Source organism: Marmota flaviventris, chromosome 13 (assembly GCF_047511675.1).
Source record: "Marmota flaviventris isolate mMarFla1 chromosome 13, mMarFla1.hap1, whole genome shotgun sequence".
Classification (NCBI taxonomy): Eukaryota; Metazoa; Chordata; class Mammalia; order Rodentia; family Sciuridae; genus Marmota; species Marmota flaviventris.
In genome coordinates this window covers 51456359-51478618 of record NC_092510.1, presented here as the reverse complement: position 1 = coordinate 51478618, position 22260 = coordinate 51456359, and the positions used below count along the sequence as shown (strand labels likewise).

General features: G+C 36.2%; 1 protein-coding gene across 6 annotated transcripts in view; it reads left to right on the top strand.

The window, feature by feature from the left end:
* Positions 1-22260, top strand: part of Bnc2 (basonuclin zinc finger protein 2) — a 410961-nt gene that overhangs the window by 256389 nt on the left and 132312 nt on the right. For all 6 annotated transcript variants that reach the window (XM_071600656.1, XM_027950613.2, XM_071600657.1 and 3 more), the window contains one exon: positions 11061-11163. In XM_071600656.1, coding sequence (XP_071456757.1) covers positions 11061-11163 — 103 coding nt within the window. The remainder of the gene's footprint in view (positions 1-11060; positions 11164-22260) is intronic.

Here is a 22260-nt window from a genome sequence, read left to right as displayed (position 1 = left end):
TCTACCTGTCCCTTTCCCTTTCTTAGCAGTTTCATTTGTATTGAGTTGTAAACCCTTATTGGAACTGAGAAAACATCTGAGGAAATCTCATTGAGGTTGGGGTGGCAAAGGGGATTACCCCTTTCCTTTCCTATGGTGTGCAGCCAAAGCAAAACAAGCACTTGGTCACTGGCTGTGGCCATTTAGGACATCCCAAAGCCTCTTTTCTGCTGCTTTCAGGGATTTTTATGGTTAAATACGAGAATGTATTTGAAGTATTATGCAAGTTTTATAGTGCTGTACAAACATGAGGTATTATTATTCTCACAAAGGCTGCCTCTTTGGCCTGAGTAATTAGTTGTCATTTGAAATAATAAACTATAAAATGCAACAACTTTCTTGTTGCTTCACTGGGGTAAATTTTTAATAAACCTAGAGGAGTAAATTTTGTTAAAGGGTCACCTACCTTATGCTCTTGCTTGGTAAATGGACTGATTACAGTGCTCTGGCTTTTGGAGTAAAGTGACCAGCTCCTTCATACCTAGGATAAAGATTTAGTGGAATTCTTATTTTGGAGGGGGTGTTGTGATGGGAATTGAGCCCAGATCTGGTGCAGTCTAGGTAAGCTCTCTACCAACTGAGCAGTACCCCCGGCCCAGATCTCCTTTCTGAAAGAAGGCCTTTGCAAGTCATCTGGAAAGGAAGGGTATACATTTGGTACAACTTCAAGGTTTGGGTTACTCCCTTAACTCTCAGCTTGTTCACCAGACTGGAATTGTTATGCAAATCAAATGTTCTTCCCAGGATTAGGAGGTGCTTCTGAAAGACCAGGACTTAGGCTGCATCTTCTCTTGCTTCTTGCTTAATGAGAAGTAGTTTTTTTGTAAAGTATTTAAAGGTTTATAGTCTTGTTGCATCTCATTATAAATCCCTTCCTTATTAATGTCTTCCCTATCATATTATATTAGTAATTGTTTTCATGAATGCCACAGAGAAATGTAATCACATTACCACCTTTCAAATTACATTAGTGAAAATGAATAAAATGTATATCAATGGAATACAAAATTGCTGATTCAACATTAAGGAAAAATGAGATGATTATTACTTAGTATTCTTGTGATAGCCGAGGTACTTTGGTTCTTTATATGTAGTTATATATTCCAGTAAATGCTGGGTTTAGGTAGAATGTAGATATTTTCTGTGGTGTGCTCACTCCTTATTTTCAACTAGGTGATAGGTATATATATGGAAAGAGTATTTTCTTTCTAGTTATGTCATCATAGCTGCCGAAGTAGTCTGTAAAATTTGTAAGTATACAGGCAATAAATAGAAATTTTAATTGTTAACTATTAGGTAAGAAAATTAAGTGGGTTTTTTTTTCTTACACCCAAATTGGATGCCTTTTTATTTCCTGATTCTCTAATATTACTAATTGCCTAACAAAATAGCTTGTATTACCATAGGCCTAATTTAATTGGGGGGAAAAGCATCCACACTCCAAAGCTTGCATATGCTTTGATGCCATGGAAGCATGAGTATTTTCCTTATGTAATTGGCTATATCCCGCTGTTGATTTTTACTCTGAACTCTTAAATTATTTAAATGGGGTCTTCCTCATGTCGATTGATAGTAGGTTGTGATGGTGAGGTAATGACTACAGATGCTCATTGCAGCTGTGTCTGTGAAGATTTATGTGCTTATGTGTGTCCCTTTCTCCTATTTGTATTTACATATGCACACAGTCATGGAGCATTCACACCCAGATATAAAGATGGACCCACAGTTTATGGTGTTCTCTCTTTTCCCCTCTCCCTAAACTGAATTTGTTTCTCAACTGAAGTAATTTTTCTACCACTGCAAATTGAAGAATGTTTTTGGTTATAGACTTAACAGAATTTACCTGTGTCATTTTAAAACAAAATTTCCTAAGTGTGTTGTAGTATACTGATGTTAGTATTACTAAATATTATAATTGCCTGTTGTTTTGTTTTAACATCCAATTTTTTGAAGGATGCCCTGGATTCAATTTTTTGAAGGATGCCCTGGATTTTCTTAATAGAAAAATGGCAATGGATTTTAAAAATAATTGTCTGGTTTTGAATGGATAATTAGGTTTTATGGTTTGAAAATGGAAAGGATTTTCAAATTTAAGTAGCAGTGAATTTCCTTTGTTCACCTTCCATGCCTTAACATATTTAATTTTTACATATTGAAGACCTACTGGGTGAAAGATATAGTGCTGCATTACATCTCCTAGGTACGAAATCTTATGGAATTAAACCATTAGCACCACTAAAAATAAGTGCTATGATGGAATAGCGACTACTCCGTATCATTCAGCTGTGACACCATACCAGCCCCACCCCAAATCCTAGGCAGCTCAGCTAGTTATCTATTTTTTTTTAACATTTATTTTATTTATTTATTTTTATGTGGTGCTGAGAATTGAACCTAGGGCCTTGCATGTGCTAGGTGAATGCTCTACCGCTGAGCCACAACCCCTTCCCTATTTTTTAATCTTTACAAAAGAAACCCCTGTTGTGGACATTTCATATGCATGGGATCATACTGCTTTTAGTGACTTGCTTATTCAACTTTGCATAATGTTTTCAAGGTTCATTCATGTTTTAGTGTGTATCTGTATTCCTTTCTTTTTGTGGCCAGTTAATATTCTATTATATGAATGTACCCATGTGTTTATCCATATGTTATTTGATGGATGGTTAGTGCTTTTTTTTTTGTATCAGGGATAGAACTCAGGGATGCACAACTACTGAGCCATGTCCCTAGTCCTCTTTATTCTTTTCATTTTGAGACAGAGTCTCTCCAATAATTTGCTTAGGGCTTCACTAAGTTGCTGAGGCTGGTTTCAAACTTATGATCCTCATGCCTCAGCCTCTAGAATTGCTGGGATTTCAGGCATGTGCCATGGTAACCTGTGGTTAGTGCTTTTTTTTAAAAAACGAACTCAAAGTGAGGTTTTAAATCTCCTGATTTTTAACAGTAATGGTGTTCAAAGGTCAGCCTTCCCCAGTTAATCTTCTCTGTTTCTTTGGATCTGTCTGTTGTAGAGACGACATTGTTTCCTTGGTTTATAATTTGTTTCCTTTTGGTGTTTGTTAAAATTTAACCATCTTTGAACTGACCAGTCTTCTATGTTCACCACATTGTCAAGTGTTTAAATCCATGGCTCAGCGGTACAGCGCTTGCCTCACATGTGAAGGCACTGGGTTCCATTCTCAGTACCACATGTACACAAATAAATAAAAGTCCATCAATAACTAATAAAATATTTTTAAAAAATCTATGGCATCTGGTCTTCGTGGTGACTCTAGATGGAGTCTTGTGTTTTCAAATCTTCTGACTCAGTCACACAATGGAATAACTTGCTTTCTGTTGAAAAGACACCAAGAAGTTTTAGAGCATATAGGTACAACAAAGTGATCACTTTTATCAGTTTGCCATTTCTTCATGTGCCATTAAAAACAAATATACAAATGTAAAGTTTTTTTGTTTTTGAAAGATTAATTGATTTAAATTTTTTTCTGGTTTTCTCACCACCATACAGGATACATAGTCTTGCCATAATTTTTCGTTATATGAAATTTTAAATGGCTGTGTAAGCAGACAGAATAGCTTCATTGCTTTTCATTTGCTGTTATTACTGTTACATTATTACTATCATGAGTTTCGGCATTTACGTGATAGTTTTAATACACTTCTGGGCTCTTAACTTTTATAGTAAGGTTTTCTTATAAACTCTGTGCAGTGCCTATTTAAGCACAGATTTATATATATTTTTGCATAAATTTAGAGAACATACCTACCTTACTAATTAATAGTGTTATGGTCAGTGTTAGACTTTTTAAATTGGATTTTGGTAAGATCTTTATAACCAAGAGTTTTTTGGTCCATGTTCTCTGTCTTTCTAATTCATATTTTATCTAATTTTTATTTATCTAATGTGATTATATCTATGTCTTTCTAATTCATATTTTATCTAATTTTGATTTATCTAATGTGATTGTAAGACCCTATAGTAGTACAACAGGTGAATGCTTTTTTATTTTTCTCATGTAAAAGTTTTGTAACCCAAGTCAATTTCTCAAGCAGTTGTGTAGTTCATAATTGTAATAAGTAAACTCAGTGGTTGTCCTGTATTTTTTAATTGTTATAAAGAGAGAATTTCTTTATTCAAACTGCATCATGATTTGACCAATTTAGGAAGCTGATTTTTTTTCTACAAATATGGTATCTTCTAGCTTAGCAAACTCAAGGTACTAGGAAGTTGGTTGTTTTCAGTTAATGTTTCATATTATCCATGGTGTAAGAGAAAAAATCTCCTGAACATTTTAACAGAGAGAGATTTTCTGATATGATCACCAGTACTGTCATCCAAGGTCCTTAGAGTGTTTGGGGCAATATTTGTAGTAGATTTTTACAGTCATATACATGAAGTGTGAATATGCTTGGCCCATATTTTTGGTTATCCTTTTAATCCAAACTGCCTGGTTGTTGTTACTCAGCGATTACTGCATATATTCTGTAACAGTTCTGGAATAGTTAACTTTCAAATTTATTAGAGATACTTTTCTATTCTATAACCCCGCCCCCCCCAAGATTGAAGTCTTTGATGAAGTTTTCCTATCTCCTGAAATTGTTCATTTGACCTTTGACACCATGCACACCTTTCCTCTGGGATAGGTGTGTATGTTCAGAGGTGAATGATAAATGTAGTGATGAATTGATAAGAGTTAATTACAATGTAGACTTTTATTTTAGATCCTTATAGTTTGCCAACTTTGCAGAGTATCTGTATATGACTTTCAAAATAGAAGATTCAATTTAATAAAAATATTTATTCTTGTTAAAAATAGAAAAGGTGAACCTGTCACTGGTAGTCATTGTAGCCAATTAATTTATACACCTAAATTGTACCACCTAAGTTTACAGTAGAAACTAGTGGGGTGGAATGAATGTTATATTGGTGATTAGCTTCTTCTATAATTGAATTTTAATGTGGGTCATGTACTTAAGTATTAAATGTTTAGAAGTGTTTCAAGTAAAATTTCATAATCCAAGTGGTAAATTCCTCTATACGTTCCAGAAATAAAGAAGGAAAAAAAGATTTAAGAAGGGGTTTTGGCTTTGCCTGGTGTGGTGGTGCATGCTGTAATCCCAGCGACTCAGGAGGCTGAGGCAAGAGGATCATGAGTTTAAAACAAGTCTCAGCAACTTAGTGGGGCACTTAGCAATTCAAGGAGACCCTATGTCTAAATAAAATTAAATTTTTTTTTTTTTTTTAAAAAGGGCTGGGGATGTGGCCCAGTGGTTAAGTGCCCAGAGGTTCTATCCCCAGTACCAAAAAAAAAAAAAAAAAAGGGGGGGGGGTGGGGGGGTTTATTTACACATGGGAGATACAAGAAAGTACCTATGAAAAGGTGGTGTTTTTTTTTTTTTTTTTTTTTTTTGTAGAAACAAAACCCAACTGAATCAGTTTTATTTTTAGAGCCCCACCCTCTACTAGGATTGTTCCTTTAAAATATGTGTTTTATGTTTCTTTTTGCCCCATGGCCTTATGTTGCTTTTTGTTATTTTTTGTCAGGTAACTTGTGTAGATATTCCCAAACAAGGAATAGCTAACAGATTTGTTAATTAATTAGCCTGTGTGTGGTTCTTTGTGAGGTGCACTACATATTAACTGAAGCAACAATTTGTGCTTTCCTGAGAAATGTCATTTGTAAGAAGATTGATGTTCAATTCACATATGCTTGCAGAGTTCAAGCCAGTTATGAGTGTAATAAAGCAAAAGAGACTACAGTTTTAGTGATAACTGAATGTATCATTTGTATAGAACTTTGGAACATATCCAAAAACTTCCAAATGCACTTTTATTTAATATTCAAATATTAAATAAAACCAAACCATGATTGATTTTTAGTAACTTCCTAGTTTGTGTATTTTAGATGTTCTTTTTTTTGGGGCGGGGGGGGAGGTCTTGCTTTGTTGCCCAAGTGGGCTCAAGCAATCCCCCTGCCTTAGCCTCTGAGTAGCTGAAACTATCAGTAGTAATTGAGAGATTTGTCTTCCTCTCCACTATATCATTTAAGAGCCTTAAAACAAGAGATAATAATCCTTGTGCCTACCTTATAGGGTTATAGTATGAATGATATGGTATTATGTGTAATACAAATACAAAGTGTTCATTTATTCATTAAGACTAAATATGCATTAAACATTTTGCAAAGTATTAGAATAAAACTTAATATATTGGGAAGAATTAGAAGGGAATAAAAGAATCATTCAAATATAATATGTGGAAAGTTTCTGGAGGCAATATAGATGGTTGTCATTTATTGAGTTTCTATTGTTGCCAGGCAGGGTACCATGTACTCTATATTATTTCATGTGAGTCTTTTGACACAGTTTTGATGTCATTGCTACCATCATTTTACATTTGAGGAAAGAAGCTTGGAGAATCACATATTTTAGTGCCCTTTGAGCACCTGTTTATTTGCCAGCATACAAGCCCAGCAGATGTCTTACCTTTTAAATTCTAGAGGCAATACAAACCCAAATCAAATAATCACACAGGTCAATACAGTAGTCATAACCTGTGATTAGTGCTATGACAGACAGATCCCTTGTGATGCAGGAGACTGCTAGGGAACTTGCTTTGAATGGAAGACTAGGACAGTTGCCATGGGAATGAGTGATATCAGAGTGAAGTCTGAAGAATAGCAGAAGCTCACAGTGCAGAGCAGGGGTTGGAAGGTAGGCAGGTGGAGAGGAGAGCATTGCCTTGGAGAAACAGGCAGTGGACAGGGAGGGGGAGATCCACTGGCTAATCAGATAGGATTCCCACCCACTGATTTTGCTGAAAAGAGGTCAAAGATGTAGCCTCAGTAAAGCAAATGCCACGTGGAAGAGTCAAATATGTGGGAATTTGAGAAGAGAGAATGTTCACTGGAATGGGGAGAAAAGAGGAATGGGTAGATTAATTAGAGCCACTTTGAGTAATCTAGGAAAAAAAGACTGGAATTAGGATAGTAACCAAGTGAAAGGCAGGAAAGAGAGAGAGCATTTTTGGAGGAAGGCTCTGCTCTGTTCCATGATTGCCTCTCTGGGAGTGAGATTCTAATTCAAGGTCCCTAATCACTTGGGAGGGACACTCACACAAACTTGCACCTTTGACTTTACTAGTTGAATGACTTTGGCAAGGTGCCTAGTTCTTTCTGACTCAGTTTCCTTGTTTGTGAAATTAAAGGAGTAATAATATCAAGCTCATGATATTTTCTGAGGATTCAGAGACCTAGTATTTGTCAACTACCTATCAAAGTCTGGAAAATGGCAAAATATTCAGTAAGTCGCAGGCAATTCTTTACTGTTGCAAAAATGAATAAAAATTTACGGGTAATAGAGAGGAAGGGATGGCATTTCTCAAACTGGTTTAAGGACTTCCTTCTTCTTCTTCTTTGAGCCTGTGGTCTAAATCCACTCTCCACTTTTTTTGGCAAAAAGTGCCAAACTGTCAGGCCCCCTGCTCAGGGACACTGCCTTGCATTTCCTGCCACTTAGCACAGTCCCTGGCTACAAAGTGATGGGTTTTTACATAGTGATATTTAAAGCCGTAGGAGAGAATGAAATTGCCAAATTTAAGAATGAAGAGTCTGGCTCTGGAAAACACCTGTATTTATTTACAGTGGAGAGAAAGTGAGACGTTGCTGCCAGAAAAACTAGGATTGTCAGTCTCTACCGCCCAGAATGAAGGAGTTAGTGCTACAAGCTGCATCAACGTCTAAGGAGCTAGGGGAGACTAGAAAAGGGGACCAGATGTGATGAGAACATTGCCTATCAGAGAGCACATTGTGAGGGAGTGAGGGGCAGAATCCAGACAGCCAGCAGAGTTAAAATGTAGGTGGTGGCCAGGAAGTGGAAGCACTGGTTGCTGAGTGCATGGATTTCTCTTTCAAGAAATCCCTGGTTCAGGTAAGCAGAAGGAATAATTATTTTCAATAAATGCAGGCTGAAGAAAATTTAAGTTGTTGTCCTCCAGCAGTTGGGGAAATGGTAATCATAGAAGAATTGAGGAAAGAGTTACAGGGCACCTCTGATGAGGGGGGTCCTGGAGAACTGGTATCTGCATCAGCTAGATGGGAATGCTGTTCCCTGCACAGAGGTGGGAGTAGTGTGACTATGAACTGTTTGCACTTTCTTCATCACTGGAATTCCAATGTCTGTAGCTCAGATAATGTGATGCATATAGCTTGGTCTTACACTGAGTGCCCCCACAGAGAGTGGGAGGCGCTCCTGATTTGCCCAGGGAAGGAAGAAGCAAACCTGCTTACCAGAATGAGAGCTCATCCATTTCTACTCTTCTTGTAATGCATGTGCATTTTTGAGGCATAACTGGCTTTGATAGTTTTATGATAATTTATGTTTTTTAAGTGTGGGTGAGTTGGCAAGTGATCACATTGGTTCTGTTTTGTTGTGAATAAATAGCATGTCAAAGTTTTATGCAGTTTCAAAAAATGTTGTTTAGAATAAAACTTACTTTGAAGCCACAATAGTCTCTCACTCAAAATATTTATTTAGACCATATTGTTTAAATATATATAATTCCCTTAAGGAATAATTGTAGTCTATATAAATCTGAATTTAAAACAAATAGACCTTCTGGAATTCATAGAGATACAAAATGGCTATTCCAGTGCTTAAGTGTTTATATACAAAAGGAGTTGAGGTGTTCCAGTGTTTATATATTTAGGTACAAAAAGAGTAGAATTCGTAGAAAGGGATGATGATCTGAGAAGTTTAATTCCCAAATGTACCAGACATATAAAATTATTTAGGAAGAGAAAATATTTGAATAATAAAGTAGTTCAGAGTAAGTGAATGAATGATTCGGCTAGTGACAAAATAAATAAATAAATAAATAAATATATATATATATATATATATATATATATATATATATATATATATATATATATATATATATAAATAAAATAAAGCAAACCTACAGTCTCCAATCTATTCTGGCATTGAATATAGCTGTAATGAAAGTTGAAGGTGTGCTTTAAACATGATACCAAATTAGGGCATTTTTGTAAAATAATATCACCAAATCAGTGATTTAAAGTGGCTTATGTTGTTGATGCCTGGGTTAAAGATAGTCCTTGAAATATAATTCCTTTTTATTGTCCTTCCCTTGATTTTGATAAAGCAGAGGGATTTTTTAAAAAAATAATCCTTTGCGAATGTTATTATTATTGCACTTCAAATGTTAACGTTAATATAGTTTTCATATCTGAATTTATAATTTGGTAGACTGTAAAGCATCTTGTTTTTAGTGGAAATACTGTGCTCTGAACTTTTTGGGGGGCATAGTACAATCAAATTGTGAGTTTGCTAACTAACAAATATGTTATATAAAGAAACTATTTGTCAGGATGTTCAGATACATTGCTAAGTTAAAAAAAAAAAACATTGAAATTGAAATAAGAACTTTGGGGAGAATTATTTCCCTTTATAACCTATGCATTCCTTTAATTGCTGATACATGCAGCAAAGTTTTACAGCCTAGCTAATATATAATTGGACAAATGACATTGGAAGACAGTCCCTGAAATATCAGGCAGATTTTATAATTATTTCCCTAGAGGTAAACAGAAAAAACAAATTAGGAGTGAGAGTGAAGTATCAAAGAAGAAAACAGTGAGGACTCCAACATCTGAAACTCAAGAAGCACCCATTGAGTTAATGTAAATCAGTGAAAGAGAAATTACTAAAGCTGCCTGATCCAGAACATAAGGAACAGGAGAAGCCCATTCAGCCTTAGTCTCTGCACATGTTAAGATTATCTAACATACTTCCTGTTACAAGTCAGCTAGTTTATATAAAAATCCAAATGGTTCCAGGAATGTGAGCATGTGAGGTGAGTGTAGCTTTCAGACACAGAGCTGAGTTGTGCTCACAGAACCCATGCCTGCACCCAAGATCAGTAATCTCTGATCGCATCTAAATCTGCAGAGAGATCTTTTCCGGGAAGTTCAGGTAGTTACAGTAGATTGTTAATCTGTGAATGATCAGACCAAATCCCTTCTGTCTTCAGAATTTCCATGCAAATTAGAATTAAATGTATGAGATAAACTTATTAACTGTAGTCTAGGAGCACAGGTCAGCATTAGCACAATTCTTTACCAGAAGTTTTTATTCATAAAATGTTACACTCCATTTATGCTAATTTTCAGTGGATTTCACTTTATAATATAAACTGGCAAGATGAATTTTTAAAGTCCTGGTAAGGAAATGAAAGAGTTTTTGTGTGGGTTTCTGTTTTCTAAGATAGAGTTGTACTGTTCCAGGTATAAAATGTTCACATAATGGCTTTTCCTGCATTCTGCTCTTAAAAAGTCAATTGAAACTTATTTTCTTCTCTCACCATTAAAATAAAAGGAGAATTGTTTTATAGTTTGCAAAATGGGAAAGAAAGTAAGAATTAATAATCAAAGAAAAAAATCCCTAAGGGAAAATGATAAATAATAATATAAATATGCTAAGTCTTATTGAGAAAACAGGAGTGTCTCTCGAAATATCTGACAGATTAGCAAAGTATTTAAATGAAATTCAGAAGTACTATTGTAACAGTATTTTTCTGTTGCATTTAATTGTATAAACATTTCACTTTAACATTATTAAGATGTATTTTCTTTTTCATTATTAGAAAGTGGATAAACTTAAATGGAAATAAATTTGTAGTACCATTTGTTTCTTTTTTGGATTTCTGCATTTTGTAGAATATATAATCCTTTATTTTTATTCTCCTTGGTCTACATTTCTAATTTAAAGGTTACTATGAGTGATTTAAAATATGATTCTGAATGAGCTTTGTTTCTCTTACTTTTTTTTTTGGTAAGAGATTTTGATGATATCAATATTTATTTTCAAAATTCTCTAGGCCTCCACCAAAAGAAATAGCCTTTAAAAATAGAAGTGGGAATTATTTATTAAAAATTGTGAAAAAAGTATAGTACCTTTGAACAGATGCTGATCTTTTTTCCTGCTCTGTTTTTCAGGCCATCCGTTGCACGTTGGTAAACTGCACATGTGAATGTTTTCAGCCGGGGAAGATTAACCTGAGGACTTGCGATCAGTGTAAACATGGCTGGGTGGCACATGGTGAGGAAAATCTGGGCTCCTCTTCCTGTTCTTGTTATGTTCACGTGAATGTGTTTTCTTAGAGCAGCCACTGGCCTGTAGAAGAGAGCGGTCAGCTGTGCTCCTGTGTTAGTTAACATTCAGCCTGTGACTCTCAGACAGCATATTCTCGGCTCGGAGAAGGAAGGCTGCACCAACAGCACTCAGCAGAGGGGCAAGATGTTTATAGGACAGTTGAGCTGTGGGGTTCTTCCTGACATAGCAGCAGCCTGCAAGCACCAGGCCTGATGGAAACTCAGACATACCACAGTTGGCTTTCAGAGTCTGGACCTCAGAGGGAAGTTGGCAAATTCCCCTTGCTTGAGAACTCCTAGATGACTGTGTACCCTTGTCACGTGTTTACGGCTGAGTTTATCCTTCCAGATGTTAAAATTTGTATGGTCTAACATGGGTGAGAGGGTGCACTGTGACATTATTTGGCTGGTATCTGAAAAAATAATCTATAAATACCTGATTTCAGAGTGTGCTGGGATTAGAGGGGGCAGACGTTGGTGGTGTGGGTGCTGTGTGTAGGTGTCATTGGATTGGGAATGGCCCAAGCATGGATGGCAGCGTGGAGGCTGTTTGCCAGGTACACAGAGCTGTTCTGTCAATGTGCCTTGAGTATGATTTTAACATTTTCTTGTGCATGGTTTACATTTAATGTGTTTAGGTGAAAGGAGACTGTAGAAATAAGCAGGCCCCTTTTTCACCTCCTAGACTGAAGAATTTAAAAAGATAGGTAATGTTTATAAAAGAAATCCTGGCTTGAGATTTTTTGACAGCCTGGGGTATTGGCTCTTAAGTGGACATATTCTTCATTCCCAAGCAGTGCCAAACATCCAGTGGGTTGTATTTTTTATAAATGTCATGTTATTCTAGCAAGATCTGAGGTAACAACATTGGGCCATGCCTTGAAATGCTTTTAATTTATCATGTACCTAGCTTGTTAGGGCATGTGTGTTGGAGTTGCAGGGGACATTTCAGCAGGAGGGGATGTTGTTGGAAACAGTGTGGTAGGGTGACACAGCCACAATCCCGTGATCCTCGGGAATGGGACATGTTCCTACTCCATTGATGAAGCCAGAATCTGTAAGAGCTCCTAGTTCTGTCTTGAAAAACAGATGAACTGCTGTAACATTTACAGTTTGTACATGTTACAATGTTAGATGATTTCTTCTTTCTTTCTATATTAGTTGGCCATGGTTTCTTTAACAAAATACCACAGACTGGGTAGCTTAAGAGACAGAGGTTTATTTTCTCATACTTATGGAAGGTAGAATTCAAGGTCAGGTTCAAGATCAGAGTTAGTTCCATTCTGAGGCCTTTGTTCCTGGTTTGCAGAAGGCTATCCTAATGTGACATTTATCTTTGGGCACATACCTATGACATCTTCTTTCTTTTTTTAAATAATTTTTTGTGGCATTGTCTTGTATATCTTTATTTCCTCTTAGAACTACACCTGTCAGATGTAATCACCTCCTTACAGGCCCCATCTCCAAATACAGTCACAATCTGAGACTCAAGGAGTCCTGATCTCAACATAGCCTTGGCACTGCCCAGCCATCCTTCTTTCCCTGAGGAAGTATGCAATTTCCAGATAATGGGTTCAGAGCTTATTATTAATCCATCAGGAATCACAAGGTCATTGGGCATAGAATGTTCTCATGCTCAATCCTGATTGTTCCACTTCAATGTCCTATTACCCAATATGACTCTCTGTTTTGTTATCTGTAAAATATGATTAATAATAATACCTCCTTTAGGGCTTGGGTTAACCCAGTGCCTGAGTATGTGTTAAGCAAGTATGAAGCCCTAGATTCAATCCCCAGCAACCCCTGCCCCCCAATCATAATAGCTACTTCATTGTCTTACAGTGAAAATTAAGAATAAAATATATGAAACCTTTAATAAATTCTACATGTTAAAAATAACAAACTGTTCACTAGTTGAACAGAGAGGTTAATCATTAAACAAAAGGCTTTTCATTTATTCACTGATTTTTTTTTTTTTATTTTCCCTAAAGCCACCTTGTATTAACATCATCTATCTACTGTGGGAGCTTTCTGAGTATAAAAGTTGGCTGTGTCACTAGAGTTTGTTTTATCTATCTGGCTTCCATGTGCATATTACATTAGTAGTGTAATGAAAAACATGCAATATTTCTTCCTCCTGAACAACAGACACTATTCCTGGCCAATGATTGTTTTGAACATTTTTTTTTGAAGGATGTCATTTTTTTTCACCCAACTCGAAGAAGATATTTCTTTTACATCAAATTTTCCTACTGTGCCATTAGAAATTCTGTTTCTGGCATACTAAATAAAATTAATTCTAATTCTTCCCTTTCACAGTTATCATTGTGACCTCTCTTATTCTTTCCCACAGATATATGTCTATACATAACTGAAAATACATACATGCAGGTATGCAAAGCCACTCTTCCAATTCATTAGGCAAATACGACACTGAGAGGTTGGCTTCTAGCCTTTGAGTTGGCAAGTGGGGTGAGAGCGCCCACTTGTTTTGCCCCTAGCATTTCAACTAATTGCTTCATTCCCTCCCCTGTACAGAAACCCTGAAATCATGTCTCCAATTATTTCTCCAAAGAGGTGAAACACAGCAATCTTTCTGGCTGCCTTACACATTACAGTGTCCTACGTGTGGGGCAAGGAGGAAGTGATTTGCTTTTTCTACTGTGTGATTTTTCTCTAAAAATGTATGGAATGACAATAAAACTAGTGGAATACATTTCATAGAACTGTTTCATGATAACATTGAACAGATCCTATTTTTGTGCTATTTTAAATAATTAATATCTGATGCTGAAAAATAATCAGTGCCCAAATCAGGTATTCTCATTTAAAAAAATAACTTTCAGAAATTTGTTGGCGTCTTGAATAAATGACTACCTACATATCCTTTGCTAGTAGTATCTTAAATTTATTCAAATGGTTCCTAAGATGTTTGATTCAGGGTCATTATATATCATCTGTACCCCCCCCCCCACATTCACACGTCTCTGTGTATGGGTACACACACACACACACATACACACACTGTTGTCTTAGAAATTGAATTGTTAATATTAGCTGATTTATAAAAACCTTAGGAAAAGCATTTTAAAAAATGGAAGAAAGTGATTAATTCAATATGGTACAAAACCTGGGTTCTGAGATTGCTCAGTGGCTTTTCTTCACTAATTACTTCCTTGAAATCTTAGCACTGTTGAGTTGGGGGTAGGGAAAACTTAAAACAGTTCTTGAATTAATAAAGGATTTCCTACCTTCCCCGCCTTTCAGTGAGTCTCAGCTCTTTCACTTTGATAATAGCAGAGTTTGTTGAATTTAGCTTTATTTAAAACAAACTTTTTTGGGGTATAGGATATCCATACCTTGTCTATAATAACTTAGTTGTGGAGCCAAAAATATCTCAAGAGTTTCTAATTTTGTCAGATGTCTATTCAAAGTTCTTGGATAAAGGACTCCAGGACACTGCCATTTAATTCACTTTATATTCATCTTTTTCTCCAATTTGTATTGTCTTCCTGTGGTTTCCTTCCATTCACTTAAGTCTTGAGGGAAGTGTCTTAAATGTTCAGCTATTTGGTTCAAAACTGCCAAAATATCAGGATACAAGCATTAACAGTCTTCTTTTCTGGTGATGTATTTTTGTTAGTAAAAATTCAGTTTGTTGTGTTTTGACTCTTTCTCTCCATGTTAGAATTATAAGTCAACCATTCTCAAAATCAGGGCTTCAGGAAAACAATTTTATATGGTCTTAAAAACTACCGGTCTATGCCCTATGATGGTTAGGTGAGTGGGAGGACGGTACTCCCCACTCACCTTCCCCTCTTGAGAAATCTCTGAGTTACTGATAGTCATTACCTTTGAGAGAAACTAGAGGCTGTGTAACTGTTATATTTATGTGTGTGTGTGTGTGTGTGTGTATGTACACACACACACATATATATACATATACACACATTGTTATTGTTGATTATTTGCAAATTAATTTGAATGTCATCTAGATGAAGACATAATTTCTAAACCATTAAAATTAGGATAAATAAAGTAAAAATAAAAAGGGAACAAATTCTAAATGGGTTTAAGGAATATTTATTGATTAGCCAACATAACTGAAAATATTTATCATGACAATCATAATACATTTGATTTTTGTATTTTGATGAAAAACTTGGGAAGGTTTTAGAAAGATTTATTTAGATTTTTTCCCATCTACTGAATCATTTATTTTTACTTCTGATGAAGCTGATTTGTAGTAACTAATCCTTTTTCTGAATACTCACTCTCCATAACAACAGCAAACCAATTTCACAGTTTGTAGGTATGTTAGGTATATCAGATGATCCTTTGGCAATAATATGAGAATTGATGAATAAAAAATATATTCCATAGCCTATGAACCCCACAGCAGCTTTCTCAATGCAAATTATTTCCTTCATAAAATATTTTGACTTAAAAGGAAAAAGATGCACCCTTCAACAAACTGTGTCAGTGCTAGAATGTTCGTTCACTTCCAGGCAATCGGAATTAACACAAGTGTTATTCCTTTTGGCTGATGTCTTCCTGAAAGAATTCTTGTTGCACTGGAATTCTTGAAAACTTTTTTTTATTATATTCCATAATGTGATTTCCTTTTACTACTGGCAGTTTATTCAAGGAAAAGTAGTTATTCCTTTAATTATTTGCTTATCAAGCTAAGTGTTTTCCTGCCCATATTTTATCCAAACTCTTCATACTTTTTAATGTAAAATGAGCAGGCTTGGACTATATTGCCAGGAGCGTCAATTAATAGGTATTTATTAAACATATGTCATATGTACTTTAAATACCATGCCAGGTAACCTTCGGTTCTGTGCTTCAGGAAATGGCAAGGTGCATAAAGTTAATTTAGTGTCATATACCAACCAGTTTTATGGTTTAATGTACTGTAAGACTTAATATTCATATAATCCATTAATTTGCAATCTTTTTGTCATTCATTAGAAATATTTTTTTTCTTTCTTCCTTCAGCATTGTTGAATATGAATTCTCAGCTTTTACTTGATCTGTCTTCTCAGGCAGATGAGGGGTATTATAGAGACTGTCACACTAATAGAAAATATAGACTGTCCCATTAAATTTGAATTTCAGATAGTGAATGATTTTTTTAATATAACTATATACCATGCTTGTTTAGCTGAGTGTCCTATATTTTAATTTGTTAACATTTGGCAAGCCTACACCTAAAAGAAAATCATACTCAGACTTAATTTTCATGATGAGGTCCTAAATCAGGGCTATTGGTCATGAGCATCCTATAATCAAAAAACATGGGTCCTGGTCTTTCGGTCCTACATTTAGAAATATGAGATCTCAGTATTCTATTTACAGATGTTGAAGGCATGGTGGTACCTTATAAGGACTCTAGCAGGGCAGGTCAAAACCAGGAGTTTTTAATTTTATTCTGTGAGAGGTCATATGTCTTTATTATGTGTCCCAGTCTGTATTATGCTTATGAATTGTATAAATGTCTATGAAGGTATTTTCTCCCCCACTGGTATCTCTGTAATGTTCTACCTGACTTGAATCCAAAACCCAGTGGTAAACTTCCCTCTCCTATCCTGTTTTATTCCCTACTCTTCTCCCCTCCCCACTCCCACAGGGAAGGTCCTCTATTGTAAGCAATAAAGTGTGTGACATTTCTGTGAAATCATGGCTCATCCTAAGAGATTCCACAACAGTATCTGTGGGATAATTTGTAGATTTGTCAAGATAAAGAGAGTGAAAAAGACCTGGGTTTCCATAACAAAGGAAGATAATGTTCGCAGATATGAACCTGCTGTAAAGCTCTAGTTTTCCTTGTACTGACATGGAGATTGTCCCATCAAGAAGGTATTTTGCTTTGGGAGAAAATGTTTCCAGTAGAATATTTAGGATTTGATGAATAGTGCAATACTGATATTAGTTTGGGTGCTTCTCAGCACAGGGAAGCAAATATAGGCTGAGCAGTGGCCAAGTGAGATCTTGATCCTTTGGGAAGATGATTCTAGGGCTTTAGTCAGAGACACATGAATAGAAAAAATGCAGTTCTCTTCTTTTTATGTGTTGGTCTGGGAGGAGGAACTAATGTAGTATTTTTTTGGAGCAAAATGCACATTTTATTTATTTATTTTTATTAGTTGCTCATGACAATACAATGATCTTGACATATCATACTAATGTAGTGTTTACTTACAAGAACTTGCCTTTCTGGTAAACTTAGTCATTTAGATAACTGCGAAATTTTCTCTTGGTTAGAGAAGCCAGCTTTTAACTGCCTTCTAGCTCTGGTGAGGCAGCTGGGTCCCAGTCTTTCCATGGGCAAAGTCCTTGAACATTTCTGGACTTATGTTCATTTCAGAGAGCAAAAACAAGGCCATTTCCTGCCCTGGCACAGGAGACATTGCTGTTTGACCTGAGGGCACAGTGCCCTCTTCTGCCTCTCCTACTCCCTGATCATGGCTGATAAACTGTAAAAGGAGGACATCCTCCAAATCCAAAGGTTTTTGTTTGATTAATGATGTTAACTACTCTCCTCTTGTGTCCCTGAGCTGCTTATTTTGATTTGTTTCTCAGCTCGCCCACCATTGGGATAGAGTATGACAACTCCCTAATTTTTTTTTTTTTTTTTAAGTATAGCACAAACAGTGCCTCTTTCTCACAGTCCTGGGCTCTAGGTCTATTAGCTCTCCAGATTTTTTTTTTTCTACTTCCAGTTGATTCCTATTGGTTATAGAGTGAGTCTGGAAAGACCTGGCCTTGGAAGTATAATCAGTACCAGTCTATTGGTAAGAAGTTTCTTGGGAGATTTTTAAGGTTGAAACATACAGAGTTCTCTCCCCAGGGTATGAAATGAAAGGAAGCAACAAAGAAGATAGGTGCAGCTCTGAAAAGAGACTCTGAAGGTTCACATCTTGCTTGGCTCTACCACCCACTGTCAGTGGAACCTTGTCCAGGTTGTGTAATGCATTTGTTTTCTCATCTGTGAAATGTGAATAATGATGGGATTCTGCTGAGATTAGATGAGAGGATCCTGGTGCCTTGTACACAGTAAACACTTAATAAGTGCTAGTGGTTATTACTATTAAATTCTGACAAAAGCAAAACTTCAACCTTGAGGACATGACAGACTTGTTCTAGCAAAGTTTAGGGGTTATACTTTAGGTGTAGCCAGACTAATACCTTGTCTAAGCCCCAGTTCTTTTATCTGTAAATTCAGATAATAATAGGAATGTGCTTAAATATCACACGGTGGTTGGAGGGAGGATTAAATGAAAGAGGGAAGCTAGCCCGGTGTTCTGGCAAAAACATTTTAGCTATTATTATTAAGTCAATAACATAACATTAAACTTTAATATTCATGATAATGTCTAGAGTTTTAGGGAAAGTCTGAACTTCATTCTTCCAGGGAAGGTTTTCTTCAGTGCCCAGTGGCAGATTCTGGTCACAAGTTCTCTTGGTTGTAGAGCCCAGTGTTTAGGTGAAATTGTTTCTGCCAGCAAATCCAGGATAGTTCTCAATAGCTTCCATACCTAAACCCCTATGTGAACAGAAGTAAGGAAAACTTTACCCCAAAAGTCAAATTTTGAGAAACACAGACCAGGTCAAATAAATTGCAGGAATATTTATGTGTTGAAAATTAAAACCCAGAAGTGGGTGAATTTTAGACAAAGTTGAAGCTGCTTTTATGTATTTTTGCACTTATCTTTTTGCTTGTGAAGTACTTTGATGGGCTCACTACTTTATCATTTTATTGCATTTTATTACATCATAAATTTTTATATCTTGCTAACGATCCTACAGGAAGCTTAATTGTTTATAGGAACATCTTAATTAACTGGAGTTCACCAGGTTAAGCAGAACACAAATTGAAGGGGTGATAAATGAAACACCCTCAGCTCCTCTCGTTTTACTCAGGATGCACTGTTCAGATAAACCAGGAGATTTAGCTGGGTCATAAGGACCCATATGCCTCAGCAAGATTATGTTGATATTCTCAACTATTGTTCCTTCTCTATTGTGTCATAATTGGTGACTTCTCCCAACCTTCCCCTACTCTTTTATTGTATCATGAAATCACTGGATGAGATAAATACACTATTTTAGAGAGAACTCTGACTTGTATTCTCAGGGCCCTAAAACGTTGTTTATCCATCCCATTCTTTGCCAGGTTTTGCCTTTCCTTTGTAGATGTTTGTACCTCTTCCAAACCTCCTTGAATGAATTTGTTGTTAGTGAGCACATAAGCAAAGCATTTTATAGAAAATATTGTAAGGAGTTTTTACTATAACTGGATAGTTTTATAAGCAGTATCTGTTATTAGGCCTGATATTAATGTTCTTCCCTCTTTTGAGCGCTTCTCTGTGGTATCCAGGGAGACCTCACATTGATGTCCTGCATTTCCCTGACTGCTCTGTGCTCAAGTGATGCTATACATGTGTACTCAAACCCATCTGATTGAAAGGACAGTGTAGTTGAACCTTAGATTCAACTGACCAAGGATTGTAAAGGCAGCTGTGGACCTGACTGTCCAATAAGGATGCAACTGTTGGGGTTTTTGAGCCCTTGAAAAGTGGCATTCCAAATTCAGATGTGCTAGTATAAAGTATACCATGGATTTTGGAGATGCCACCTTTAAAGTATGTAAAATTGTCATTAAGACTTGTTCTTACATTGACTACCTACTGATATTTTTGATGTATTATGTGAAATTAAATATATTTAAAAAAATTAGCATCAGTGTTTACTTTTTACTTTTTTGATGAGAGTAGAAAAATTTAAATTACGAATGTGTCTTGAATTATCTTTCTGTTAGATATTGCTGTCAGAAGCTATAGGTATAAGGAAATATATTTGGAGACTTCAGGCTTAGGTTGAAGTGGTTTGATGGCAGAGCAGTTAGAACCCACGTGAGAATTCCAGAACCCCAAATTCAGGCTTGTTGTCTCTTCCTTGTCACTTGGACTCTTTCCCAGTGTATCCTACTTGCATACTTGCTGCAGTATTGATCCTGTCCCATCTTTCCTGTGCCCTGCTCATCGAGAATGGAGGATTCTCCTCTCTCCCGACTCCTTACCTCTTGTCCCTGTAGCAAGTAAGTGTTTTTTTCTGTGTATACGCAGTGCCTTTTGCTGAGACCAGGAGAGTAGTTTCTGGGGAATGCGGATCCTTCTAGTAGCTTGGGAACTCTGGAAGGGCGCTCCATCTTTGAATGCTGCCAGTACCATGCAGAATCTCCCACGTGGTACATGCAAGGAAGGTTTATGGATGTCCATAAGTCTCCAATTCCTCCTCCTTGTAGTTTCTTTTCCAGCAATCCTTTCCCATTTTGACATTGTAAGCACAGCCTGCAGACCCTTGTCTTCAGTCCAATTTCTTTTTAAGTCTTCGTTCTGTTTTAGCCTTTGCTATTTCCCTGTGAGTCTTCAGATAACAAAACAAGTGAAAGGTAGGGAGGAGGTTTTTTAGCATAACTAACCAGGAAGTAAATTTTAGAGGAGTTGAATGTTTGATCATTAACAGATGTTGGCATTTTTGTTTTATTTCAGAAGCTTTGGTCTTAAGTGAAATGCCTTCCCCTTTTATTTGGTAGTTCTTCCATAATCCTCTGCCTGCAAAAATCTGAGGGTAAGAAATTCACCCCTCCCCCTTTTGGCTGATAATGTGTTCCACTATCAGTAAAAATTAAAAAACAAATCAACCCCTAACATAAAAGAAAACACCTGTTTGGCTTGGAGAACTTGGCTAGGGAGGTCTTTTTTTCTGACATGCCAAAAGCGACCATCACAGGGCCCCTTAAAAAAAAAAAAAAGTCATCTTTTTTTCTTTATTTCATGTGAGCATTGGCAGAAACTCTGACAAGCAGTTCTTCATATTTTATTATGTTCTTGTCTGCAGAATCTCTGTCAGGCAAAAACCTTGTCAGCGGAAAACTTGTCGTAGGATCAGAGGAGACAAAAACAGGTGTCACACAGGCAGTCAAAACTGAAGGAAAAAAAAGATTAGGCTAAAGAGAGAGAGGCAGACAATTACATTAATGCCATTGCTTTTATCTTATAGATGTGTGTTATTATCTCGGGGTGCTGAGTGCGCAATTGCCTCACAGAAAAGTAGACAGGAGACAAGGGGAAACTTGATAGTTATTAACTGAAGAGGCAGTGTGTCAAAGCTGGACGGGGTTCAAAGTTTTGCAGAGGGAAAAAGCTGCAGGCAGCAAGCAGCGGCTGTGTGGTTCTGCTCTCGGCTACGCAAACCTAGTAGCAATCTAACATTTTCTACTTGGAAGCAGATCATAGAGAGAAAAATTAATGAAAGATTTCATTTGGAGGTTTTGGGGGTAACATTTATCGTATAGACATGCGACTGAATCACATAACTTTGCTCTCTTATAAAATCTCGCCCCATGTGAGACATGGTGAGGCATGAAGACAGGCATTTGTCAGTTCAGCTGTGTTGTTTGGATATGTTTAAAACACCTATTATCAACACACTTTTAATTAAAAAAAGCTATTAAGAAGCCCTTTTACTAAGTGTGAACATCTGTACGTGCAAGCTGTAAATTAGGAGATCACATATGTGTGCCTCAGTCAGAGACTAAATGAATTTGGCAAGTGTTTTCTGTTACTAGTTTTTAAATACAGTCTAATATCTAAATGAAAAAAAATGCTACATTTTACAGTTTGCATTGATTTTTAAAATTTTGCCTTTTGGTACTGATTGATAGAACTTTTCAAATTTGATAGTAGTCCTTATCATTATCAGATTAGTAAACAGAATTGAAAACAATAACATATCTCCCCTGTTTTCTTTGTTCACATTATTTTAGGAGGTCACTTGTTTTCTGAAAGTTGGAGCTCCATGAAATATAAGTGATGGTATAAAATAATTTCATTTGCCAGTTACCTAAAACCTGAAAGATTTTTAACTTTGTTGATAACTCATATATAACAGTCAACCATCTAATGTAGAATGGTGTTGCAACTTTTAGTTGGTCATATGTTGGTCACATTAAGTGAAACATCACCATCACGTAGAC